At 36.2% G+C, this 12,763-nt stretch overlaps 1 protein-coding gene across 1 annotated transcript in view; it reads left to right on the forward strand.

Moving 5' to 3' along the window:
* The window catches only part of TAOK1 (TAO kinase 1), a 140,489-nt gene that overhangs the window by 79,861 nt on the left and 47,865 nt on the right, over positions 1 to 12,763 (forward strand). The window contains exons 3-4 of the mRNA XM_040455407.1: positions 9,813 to 9,884; positions 12,546 to 12,647. Of these exons, the coding sequence (XP_040311341.1) occupies positions 9,813 to 9,884; positions 12,546 to 12,647 (174 nt within the window). The remainder of the gene's footprint in view (positions 1 to 9,812; positions 9,885 to 12,545; positions 12,648 to 12,763) is intronic.

Below are 12,763 nucleotides of genomic sequence, written 5' to 3' on the forward strand. Positions count from 1 at the left end.
AGGGTCAGAGACAGAGAGGGAGACACAGAATCCGAAGCAGGCTCCAGGCTCCAAGCTGTCAGCACAGAGCCCGAGGCGGGACTTGAACTCACAGACCGTGAGATCATTACCTGAGCCAAAGTTGGATGCTTTAACAGATGCTTTAACACCCAGGCGCCCCAACAGTTTGGCAGTTCTTAAAAAAAAGTTAAACATACTATTGTGTTTAACAATCTCACTCCTAAATATTAATCCATGAGAAATGAAAACTCAAGTTCACACAAAAAACTTTAAATGGGGTGCCTGGGTGACTGAGTTGGTTAAGCCTCTAACTTTGGTTCTTGTGATTTGTGGGTCTAAGCCCCACATCAGGCTCTCTGCTGTCAGTACAGAGCCCGCTTTGGATCCTCTGTTCCCCTCTCTCTGCCCCCACCTGCTCACTCTCAAAAATAAATAAACATTAAAAATATTTTTAAAAACTATAAATGAATATTTAATGGTAGTTTTGTTGATAATTGCCAAAAATTGTAATCTACTTCACAGTGCATGCCACAAAGAGTGAATTTTACCTGTTTATTAAATGTTCATTAATGTTGATTTAAAAAAAAAACTATGTTATGGGGAAACATAAATGGACTACAGACTATAGCGAATGATCCTTACTGTATTATAAAGTTTGTTTTTGAGAGACAGAGACAGACATCCATGAGCAGGGGAGGGGCAGAGAGAGAGGAAGACACAGAATTTGAAGCAGGTTCCAGGCTCTGAGCTGTCAGCACAGAGCCCAGTGCGGGGCTCTAACAGACAGACCGTGAGGTCATGACCTGAGTCGAAGTCAGATGCTTAACTGACTGAGCCATCCAGGTGCCCTGAACCTTAACTGTATTATAAATGAATAACATAAACACACAGAAGTGGGTGGAAAAGAAAAGAACCTACTCTTAAATGATTTTGGAAACAGTATTTTGGCTGAATAAGACTAAAGGCAAAAGGAACTCTAGTTTCTAGTTTCTCACAGGTGTATGGTTTGGCAATTCTGAAACTATATTGTAGATTTGAATAAGTAAATGTATTATAATATTATAGATAATGAAAACCAGTTTTCTTACTGAGAAGTTACAAATAAAGGGGGGAGGCTAGGTATAACCTTTTGGCGTTGGATTGGAATTGTGAAGGTATTAGTATTTCTGTCTCACACAACACAAAGGTGTGTGTGTGTGTGTGTGTGTGTGTGTGTGTGTGTGTGTGTGATGTACATACACACACACACACATAATGAAAACTCCTGTTATTAAATGTAATATGACTAAGGGAAATAATTGTTGCAACCAGGATCCACTGATAGATGCAAAAATTAGTGGATTAAAGTCTGAGGAGGAACAGGATATATGCATAATCTCAAGTATGGTCCCAAAGATATTTATTAATTGAAATGGGAAAATCAGTGGATAAATCTGACAGACTGCCTTAACTAAGTGATCAAGGTTAGTATCAACAGTGTTCACATCATGTACTCCGTCTCTTGACATGACACTGAGGACACATCATTTCTGTGTTGTTCTTATTAATCTAATCGTGAGGAAGTAAACTCAGTTTGGGCACTGTTAACAAAATAACCAATAGTCTTTCAAAAGTTCAAAGTCATGAAAGACAAAGAAAGGTTGAGGAATTGTCACAGGCTGAAAGACACTAAGGCAACATGATATCCAAGCAATGTAGGATCCTGAAACAAAAAAAGGTTTTAGTGGAAAAATTGGTGAACTTCAAATAAAGTCTTAGCTTAGTTAATAGTTAATAACTTGCTAATTTCCTAGTTTTGATAATTGTACTGTACTATGAAAGATATTAACATTATGGGAAGCAGGGTGAAGGATATATGGTAACTGTACTATTTTTGCAACACTTCTATAAGTCTGTAATTATTTCAACGTGAAAAAAATTTTTAAGCTCATTTGTAACCAGAAATTGACTTTTTCTAAAAAAGAAAAGGAAGTTTCTCTTGACTTCAGAGAAATAATGTACGCTTCATAAATAAAAGATTCCAGGAGATAAAATTGGTAGCTAAAGAAACATGTTTATTATTTTTCGGGGCGCCTGGGTGGCGCAGTCGGTTAAGCGTCCGACTTCAGCCAGGTCACGATCTCGCGGTCCGTGAGTTCGAGCCCCGCGTCAGGCTCTGGGCTGATGGCTCGGAGCCTGGAGCCTGTTTCCGATTCTGTGTCTCCCTCTCTCTCTGCCCCTCCCCCGTTCATGCTCTGTCTCTCTCTGTCCCAAAAATAAATAAAAAACGTTGAAAAAAAAAATTAAAAAAAAAAATAAAAAATAAAAAAAAAAAGAAACATGTTTATTATTTTTAAGATTGTGATTTTATTTTATGAGTGAGCATGAGCAGGGCAGTGGGTTAGAGGGAGGGAGAGAGGGAGAGACAGAGACAAAGAAAGAATCTTAAGCAGGCTCCAGGCTCAGCACAGAGCCAGATGTGAGGCTCAATCTCATGACCCTGGGATCATGATCTCAGCCAAAATAAAGAGTAGGATGCTTGGGACACCTGGGTGGCTCAGTCAGTTAGGCATCTGACCCTTGATTTTGGCTCAGGTCATGATCTCCCAGTTTGTGAGTTTGAGCCCCACAGCAGGCTCTTTGTTGGTTTGTGGCAAAGAGCCTGCTGGGATTCTCCCTCACTCTTTGCCCCTGTGATCTCTGTCTCTCTCAGAATAAATAAACTTAACAAAAAAAAGAGTATGATGCTCTCAACCAGCTGAGCCACCCAAGGCACCCCTAAAAATTGTAATTTTAAAAGCAAACCAATGGGGGCGCCTGGGTGGCTCAGTGGGTTAAGTGCCCAACTCTTGATTTTGGCTCAGGTCATGATCTCATGGTTTGTGGGGTCGAGCCCTGTGTTAGGCTCTGCTGACAGAGTGGAGCCTACTTGGGATTCTCTCTCTCCTTCTCTCTCTGCCCCTTCCCTGCTCATGCTGAGCTCGCACACTCGCTCTCTCTCAAATGATAACAAATAAATAAATAAAAGCAAACCAATGAACTACTACTCTAAAGCCATAATAAAACATCTCTAAGAATTCCTTTCTTAATCTGTAGGGGAAAAACTCCATTCACATTCTTTATTTCTTCTTCCTATTAAAATTGCTTATTTTCCCCTCAAGCAACAAATGTTATATAGATGTTTAACATTTTGACAGTTATTATGGATTTAATTTTTTTTAATGGGCACCTTTGGAATAAAATCACAATTTAAAATATTATTCCCCTAGAGAAAATTTGTTTCAAATTCTTAACAATTTGAACTTTTGATTTATATCCCATTTGTAAGTTGGACACAAAAAGAGTAAAGAATAAAAACTCCATCTATAATTTCACTACCCAAGGACAGCTATTATTAACAGTTAGGTATATATCCTTGAAGAATCTTGTTATGTACACATGTCGTAAGTGTGCATTTGATGTTGATCACATTTGTTTACTTTCCAGATTGGACACTAGTTGAAGGAAGAGGGACCTAGAAAACAGATTATTTCAAAAACAAGCTTTTTTTTGTATTATAGTTTTGTCTGTATTTATGCTTGTTCCTCCATATACACTAGTGTGGAGAAATACAGAACACAGGAAAAATACACATAGAATCTTAGAATTGGGCTCAATAAAAGAACCACACTGAGAAAACCCTGACTTGTAGACATTCAGTGTGCCAGTAGTATTTTTTAAATTGACTGTTTTTATTGAGTACAATTTATGTACATAAATATACAGATATTAAATGTATATAGTTTGATGAAATTAGACAAATTATGCCCCTATACAACCAACAATTCAAGATATAGAATGGTGACAGTTGTGGGGAATAGAATGGAAGAGATAGAGGATGGAATGATCCTTGTTTGAATTCACCTCTTTGGGTAATAAATGTTTTACATATTTAAAAATTAAAATTTACTCAGTATGTGGGGGGGGCATGTCACTGAAATCAAAGGAAAACAAGAACAATGAATCCAATTGTATTTCAGGTATAACCACATTGGAGGACAGAATAGAACTAATGCAAGTAACTTTTGTACACAGTATTTTAACTATATACCCTCAGTCTTGGGAGAAGGAAACTGGAGACAAATTTTCAACTCTTAATACATTTCTTACATATTCAGATGGATGTGACAGTTCTGAAACTGTGTTAAAGGATTGAGCAGTGAATAATACTGATATTATTTAAAATTTTTTTAACGTTTATTTATTTTTGGGACAGAGAGAGACAGAGCATGAACGGGGGAGGGGCAGAGAGAGAGGGAGACACAGAATCGGAAACAGGCTCCAGGCTCTGAGCCATCAGCCCAGAGCCCGACGCGGGGCTCGAACTCACAAACCGCGAGATCGTGACCTGGCTGAAGTCGGACGCCAACCGACTGCGCCACCCAGGCGCCCCTTAACGTTTATTTTTGAGAGAGCGAGCAAGCACTTGGGAGCTGGGAAGGGGCAGAGAGAGGAAGACAGGATCTGAAGCAGGCTCCAAGCTGTGAGCATAGAGCTCGAGGTGGGGCTTGAACTCACGACCGTGAGATCACGAAGAGTCAGCCACTTAACAGACTGAGCCACCAAGGGGCCCCAATATTGATGTTATTTAGAGTCAGGATCCTAACTTTGAAAGAAGAGAGAAATATGGAATCAGGGAAAGTAAGGAAGAACCCTGTGGGATTTGATAGGATATATCTTCTTTGTCTGTCTGTCTGTCTCCCTACCTACCTACATACCTATCTACCTATCTACCTATCTATCTGCTGCAAGAAGGTCACCGCAGTGATACCTCAGTACCAGAGAATATTCGGATCTTGAATTCCTCACTAAACTGAACAAGAGCTCCTTGGAGTAATGGCTCATTCTGTTTCAGGGCTAGAACATTAAAAGATAAGCCTTAGAAAATCTTGTGCCAGAAAGTTAAAAAGTGCTTTAGAAAAAAAAAGATGGGGCCTGGCAAAAGGACATGAAACCAGAGTGAGGGGGCTCCCACTGGCCAAATCTGGAATTATTTGAGCATCAATATAAAATGGTAATGGATTGGGGTACCTGGGTGGCTCAGTCGGTTAAGCAACTGACTTCAGCCCAAGTCATGATCTCGCAGTTTGTGAGTTCAAACCCAGTAGCAGGCTCTGTGCTTACAGCTCAGAGCCTGAAACCTGCTTCGGATTCTGTCTCCCTCTCTCTACCACTTGCTTGCTCACTCTGTATCTCTCTCTCTCTCTCTCTCTCTCTCTCTCTCTCTCTCTCTCAATAGTAAATAAGCATTAAAAAAATTGTAATGGTAATCGATTATAGCCCATTGAATAAAAATAGGAATCCATCATTTCCATGACAGATAATAGATGGATGAATAAAAAGGGAGGGCTTTTCCCTATGTGTCTCTCTCAAAAATAAATAAACATTAAAAATTAAAAAAAAAAAAAAGGAGGGCTTTTCCTTATAACAGAATGCTGACTGTTAAATGTGAAGGGAATGGTAGAGTTGGAAAAAATCAGCATTTTGTAATCATCATAGTGAAGATTGTTTGGGGCTAGAAACTTCAGTGGTTGGTAATCTAGGGGAAAAGTTTTTGGAGCAGGATGTTTACGTGATTTAAAAGTATCTCTCCACAGTGGTGCCTGGGTGGCTCAGTAGGTTAAGCCTTTGACTTTTGATTTTGGCTCAGATCATGATCCCACAGCGAGCCCCTCCCTGACAGTGCGGAACCTGCTTGGGATTCTCTCTCTGCCCCTCCCCTGCTTGTGCTCAGTCTCTCAAAATAAATAAATAAACTTAAAAAAAACATCTCTTCACAAATTCCTTGTTAGATACAAGGTAGAAAATAGTAACTCTAACTGTATACATTGGAAAAGAAGAGACAGTGCTTGAGTGGGTTATAAAAATTAGTAACATCAAGGAGGAACAGACAGACCTTGTATACCTACAGATGTGAAACCCTGAAAATCAGGACACGATATTACTCTTGTAGTATTTTGGCCAAGGACGTATAACCAGAATCTAATCTTGAAGAAATGCCAGACAAGCACAAATTTAATAACATTCTATAAAATATCACTGCATATTTTTAAAAAAATGACAGTGTCATAAAAGACAAAGGTTGAGGAATTGTTCTAGATTAGAGGAGACTAATAAGGCATGATGAGGAAGCACAACATGTGGTCCCAAAGGAGAGAAAAACATTTGTAGACATTACATATTTTTATTTTTAGACATAATAGGCAAAGGATCTCATTTTGTCATTTAATTTTAATGTAATCATTACTAATAAGTTTGGATTTTAATAAATTATACTCATTTTTTTAATTTACTATTTTATTTAAGAAACTTTTTTAACATTATTGAGAGACAGACACAGAGCGTGAGCAGGGGAGGGGCAGAGAGAGAGGGAGACACAGAATGCAAAGCAGGTTTCAGGCTCTAAGCTGTCAACAACACAGAGCCCGATGCGGGGCTCAAACTCACAAACCACAAGATCGTGATCTGAGCCGAAGTTGGATGATTGAGTGAGCCACCCAGTAGCCCCTTTAATTTACTATTATAAAATATCTTAGCATTGCAGAAGATTTTGCAGTTACAGTAAAGAGTTTTTCCTTGTAATTTTCTTTTTTTTTTTAATTAAAAAAATTTTTTTTAACATTCATTTTTGAGAGTGAGAGAGAGCATGAGCAGGGGAGGGGCAGAGAGAGAGGGAGACACAGAATCCGAAGCAGGCTCCAGGCTCTGAGCTGTCGGCACAGGGCCCTACGTGGGGCTTGAACTCACGGAGTGTGAGATCATGACCTGAGCTGAAGTCAGATGCTTAACCGACTGAGCCACCCAAGCGCCCCTTTCCATGTAATTTTCACCCATTTATCTTAATGTTAACATGTTATATAATGTTTTATCAACATTACCTTTATCACAACTAAGAAATCAATATTGATCAAATGATACTATAAACCAGATACTCAGAGTTTTCCAGTTTTTAAAACTACTGTCTCTTCTGTTTTTGGAATCTGATCCAGAATATTGATTTGCATTTGGTATACCCTCTTTTATTTTTTAATGTTTACTTATTTTTGAGAGAGAGAGAGAGAGAAAGAGAACAAGCAGGGGAGGAGCAAAGAGACAGGGAGACATAGAATCTGAAGCAGGCTCCAGGCTCTGAGCTGTCAGCACACAGCCCATTGCGGGGCTTGAACCATGAACTATGAGATCATGACCTGAGCTGAAGTCATATATTCAACCTACTGAGCCATCTAAGCGCCCCTAGTATACCCACTTTTAAATCAAGCTTTATCTTAGGTTAATTAAAAAGTGCAGCTGTTTAATGCAAAACAGTGAGATTGGATCCTTCATACCATATGTAAAAATTCAAAATGGATCAAAGAGGGGCGCCTGGGTGGCTCAGTCAGTTAAGCATCTGACTTTGGCTCAGGTCATGATCTCGCGGTCTGTGAGTTCTAGCCCCGTGTCGGGCTCTGTGCTGACAGCTCAGAGCCTAGAGCCTGTTTCAGATTCTGTGTCTCCCTCTCTCTCTGACCCTCCCCCATTCATGCTCTCTTTCTGTCTCAAAAATAAAAAATAAACCTTAAAAAAATTTTTTTTCCCAAAATGGATCAAAGACCTATATGTAATAGTTAAAACTATAACACTTTAGAAGAAAACATAGGGGTAAATCTGCACAATCTTGGTTTTGGCAAAGGATTCTTAGATATGACACCAAAAGCATGAGCGACAAAAAAAAGTAGATAGGGCCGTCTGGGTGGCTCAGTCAATTAAGCGTCTTGACTTCAGCTCAGGTCATGATCTCATGGTTCATGGGTTCAAGTCCCACATTGAGCTCTTTGCTGTCTACACAGAGTCCACTTCCGATTCTCTGTCCCCCTCTGTCTCTCCCCTGCTCACATTCTCTCTTTCAAAAATAAATAAAACATTAAAAAATGTTTTAAATACAAAAACTGGACTTCATCAAAATAAAAAAAACTTCTGTGTTTCAAAACTTTGAAAGACAATCTACAAAACAGGAGAAAATATTTTTAAATCACATATCTGATAAGGGATTTGTCTAGAATATAAAGAACTCTTATAACTCAGTCATGAAAAGACAATTTAAAAATGGGTAAAGGATCTGAATTAACATTTCTCCAAAGAAGATACGCAAATGGCCACGAAGCACAAAAAATGATGCTTAACATCATTAGTCATGAATCTTGAAAACATTATGCTAAATGAAAGGAGCAAACACAAAAGACCACATATAGTTCCATTAAAAAAATTTAAAAAAATTTTTTTAATGTTTATTTTTGAGAGAGAGAGAGAGAGAGAGAGAGAGAGCGAGCAGGGAGGGGCAGAGAGAGAGAGGGAGACACGGAATCCGAAGCAGGCTCCAGGCTCCCAGATGTCAGCACAGAGCCTAACGCAGGGCTTGAACTTAGGAATCATGAGATCATGACCTGAGCCAAAGTTGGACACTTAATCAACTGAGCCACCAGGCGCCCCCCAAACAGTGTCTTTTTTTGAAAAGTTTTTAAAGCAATGCTGTAGAGGTATAATTTACATATGTGCTATTTATTTTTTTAACAAGTTTTGAGGCATGAATTACATACCGTAAGTTCACCAACTTTAATTGTGCATTCCAATGATTTTAGCAAATAGGAGTTATAGCTGTCATCACAATTAATTTTAGAGTATTTTGACCTTTTGGAATTTATTAAAGTCTAAACTGAAGATCATTTCTTCCACAGGTGATTTGAGATGGTCTTGACCCTTTTATGAACTCAATACTGTGTGTGTGTATATATACATATAGTAAGAGTTTGGCCTTCCTTTCCAAGAGTTAAAAATTGTCTTTCTGTTACATTTTTATTACTTTTTTCAGAAGTTCCATAAGAATGGTAAATAATTGTGATATCATTGTAGCATTCTAATTCTGATTAGCAGTTGTTTACAATAGACATGATTTGTCATGTTGAGGAATTACCTTTCTCATCTGGGTTTGCCAGGAATTTTACCTTTCCTGCAGCTGAGTACATTTAGCATTCGGCCTTTCCTGCATTTCTAGCATTTATTGAGCATTTACATAATATTTTTGCCCTTTAACTTAAAAAAAATTGAAATGATGAAGTGCTTTCCTATTATCAGAGTCTTTTGCATTTATATGATTGTAGTATATTTTATCCAAATGAAAATTTCTTTTAATGCCATGTAATATTTGGTTTTTAAATTTTATTTAGAGCTTTTATCTATATTTTCAAACAAAATTGGTACTCTATTTTGTGCTGTTTGTGAGGTTTTAGTTATTGGGTTATACTGCCTTCATAAAACTAATGGGATATCTTTTCCTTTGTTCCCACTTATATCTTGGAAATTTCCCCTGGTAAAACTATTTTCCACTTAAGACTATTTTAAAGATAATTAATTGGTATTCAATCTGCCACCATTGTTTTTTTTTTACATTTTTTCTTTAGATCAGTTTTATTCTTACCTAGAAAACTGTCCATTTCATTGAGATTTCAAAATCGATTAGCATAGACTTACATATACTAACTAGTCTTGTTTTCTTTCTGTTTATAGTACTATTAAAATTTCTATATTTTTTCTCTCAAGTAGATCACTAAAAATAAACTTGCTTTATTTTTCTTTCCAAAGTATGAGCTCCTGGATAATTTGATAAGTTTTCATATATATTTATTATTTTTTAAGGTATTTGAAAGCACTTTTGATGTCCTTTTTGATATGATAGCTTATAAATGCTTTTATGCTCAGAGAGATAAATAATTGCCCTGATTTATTGTGTTCATTTTCACAACGGTCCTTTATTTTTTTAGGCACGAGATGTGCGCACCAATGAAGTGGTGGCTATCAAGAAAATGTCTTACAGTGGGAAGCAGTCTACTGAGGTGGGTGAAATATATACATTCTTACTGGTATGTTAGAGAATGACATACTGGTTTTAATTAGGGGTAGATGGGAATTCTTTCAGAAACGTAAAAACGTACCTAAAGAAAAGTGTAGAAATATTAAGTGTCTATCGCAGTGAATTTTCTTTCAGAAACTAAATATACCCATTAAAATTGTGCCTAGAACCTTAAACAGGACATTTGTGGCATGCCAAAAGCCTTCCAGCTTGTGTCCCTTGCTTTTAATTTTTTAGTATATGTGCTGCTGAAGTGAGCTTATTACTTTTTTAAACTGTGGTTTAATACATAACTCTATCATAGAGAAATTACCAGTTTCTGAGGAGGTAAACTAGAGTAAGATACATTTAACAATAAGTTATATTGAGTATAATTTTTTAGTGGTTTAGAAATTGTGTAAGACTTATTTTAAACAAACTTTAATAATCAACAGGCAGTATAGTCTGAAAAATGGGCAGTGTGTAATAATTTGAGAAACAAAAAATAAAATTACTGATTCTACATTGATACCACTTTAGTTCTCTATTACTCAATTAGTTCTTGTCAGATTGTATTTATTCTATTTATTATATGAATTCATTTTATAACATGTAGTTTTTTAAATACAGAATCTTTAGGCTTTAATTTTTAAATTTAGTTATTGTAATTGCGATACAATACATTTAACAAAATTTAACATTTTAACCATTTTTAAATGTACAGTTCAATGGCATTGAAGACATTCACATTGTCATGCAGTCATCATGGCCATTCTTTTCCAGAACTCTTTTCATCTTGGAAAACTGAAATTCTGTACCCACGAAACAATAATCCCCCATTCTCTCCTTCCCTTGGAAATCATTACTCTACTTTCTGTCTCTAGGAATTTGACTACTTTAGGTGTCTCACATAAGTGAAATCATGCAGTATTTGCCCTTTTGTGAGTGGCTTATTTCACTTAACATAACGTTCTCAAAGTTAATCCTTGTTATAATATGTGTCAGAATTGCTTCCTTTTTAAGGTTGGATAGTTGTCTGTATGTGTGTATAAACGACCACATTTTGTTTACCCATCCATTCGTCAGTGGAAACTTAGGTTGCTTCCACCACTTAGTTATTGTGCTGCTATGAACCTGGATATACAAATACTTCTGTGAATCTCTGCTTTCCGTAATTTCAGGTGTATGCCCAGAGGTGGAATTGCTGGGTTAGTCTTCACTTTTTAAACATTTTGGTTTTCTATACCTTTGGAATCTCTATTTTATGGTAAATCAGGGTTTTGTGAAGATCGTACAATGGGTAAGGTAACACTACTGATTATTTCATTTTTCCATTATTTTGATGCCAAAAAAAAATCTTCTAAAAATTCCTAAAACTCCTAAAAAAATTCCATTTCTTATAAGTTCAGTCTAATTTTATTTGCCATTTCTATAGCACAACTTCAGAAGTAGTTTTCACAGCAGACTGGTACTGTGTTGGCGTCTGTTTGATTAGTTACACCTAGAAGAAAGAATCATTTTAGTGTATCATCTTTTCACATCTAATACTCCTTCAAGAATGTTAGGAATAGTCCTCATGAAAGTCTTTTCTCCGTTTACGAATACTGGCTTTGTTGTGTTCTGAATTTGTGTTCCAGAGCATTCAAATATGAAATTTAAAGCCCATGAAATATTTTCTGAATTTAGGATCTTGTATCATACACATTTTATATAAAACACTGTACATATTTCACTGTATTTTGTTGAGGACTTGTGAAATAAAATAGGAAATGCATGATCTTAAATTTTAGTACAAAACATTCCTTAAACTTTTCTATTATGCTAGTTTCCCTGCCTTAAGAAATGTGGCCTGTTAGTGGAAAACCTTGAACAAGAGCCAAAAGCAGATTCCTAGTTTCCTTCCCACATCTACTAAACCCTTAGATTCTTTGATTTTTTGACCCAAGGACCTGTTTTTTCAGAGTTGTCTGGTTGCTTCTTAAGAGTAAGTATGTTTAGGATATGATGAAAGTGTCTAAGGTTGTCTTGGAGTAGCTTATGTCCAAAGATTTATCTGTATTTCCTCATAGCTGTCAGTGAAGAAGGCTCTTAAGTAAAATTTGTAAGAAAATGTTTTCATACAGCTTGCTTTTTCTGTGAACTTTCCTACATAATAACAATTGTTTGCTAGCATTTAGCAAGTATATATTTAGGAATTTAAATAGAACAGTAATTATTTGAGTTTTAAAAACAAACAATCTTAATATTTGGTACAAGACATAAGCCAGAAACACAATAGATCACCTTTATGAGATGTAAATTATATGTTAGTAAAGCTGCAAATAAGAAAGGGGAAGCTGAACTGAAGAAAAATCACTAAATATAGCATGTAATTTTTATCAACATCCTTGGTGTGTGGTTGTAAAATTTTAATGATACTCATTGATGATAAATTTTATCAAATTAAAATTTGTTCTACCTTGAATAAAATACTTTTATAAATTATATAATTGAGTTTAAAGTATATAAATGTGATTTCTTTTAAATTTGTTAGTTTGATATTTAAATATTACAAATAAAGCATTAACCCTGCTTACTCTAGTTATTCCTTTTTTTCTTATATAGCTTTCTAAAGGAAAGCAACTTTTCATAATTCTTTCTTTTATTCCTTTTTTTCTCCCCACAGAAATGGCAGGATATTATTAAGGAAGTCAAGTTTCTACAAAGAATAAAACATCCCAACAGTATAGAATACAAAGGCTGCTATTTACGTGAGCACACAGCATGGGTAGGTGTTTTCTCCCCTTGCTGTAATTTAGTTGGTTTTGGTTTAGAATTAATTAATTCAAGAATGTTTCAAAATAGTTGTGTAAAGCCATGCAAAAACACCTTGAAATGTTAGTT

Source organism: Herpailurus yagouaroundi, unplaced genomic scaffold (assembly GCF_014898765.1).
Source record: "Herpailurus yagouaroundi ecotype Mexico unplaced genomic scaffold, PumYag 215, whole genome shotgun sequence".
Lineage (NCBI taxonomy): Eukaryota > Metazoa > Chordata > Mammalia > Carnivora > Felidae > Herpailurus > Herpailurus yagouaroundi.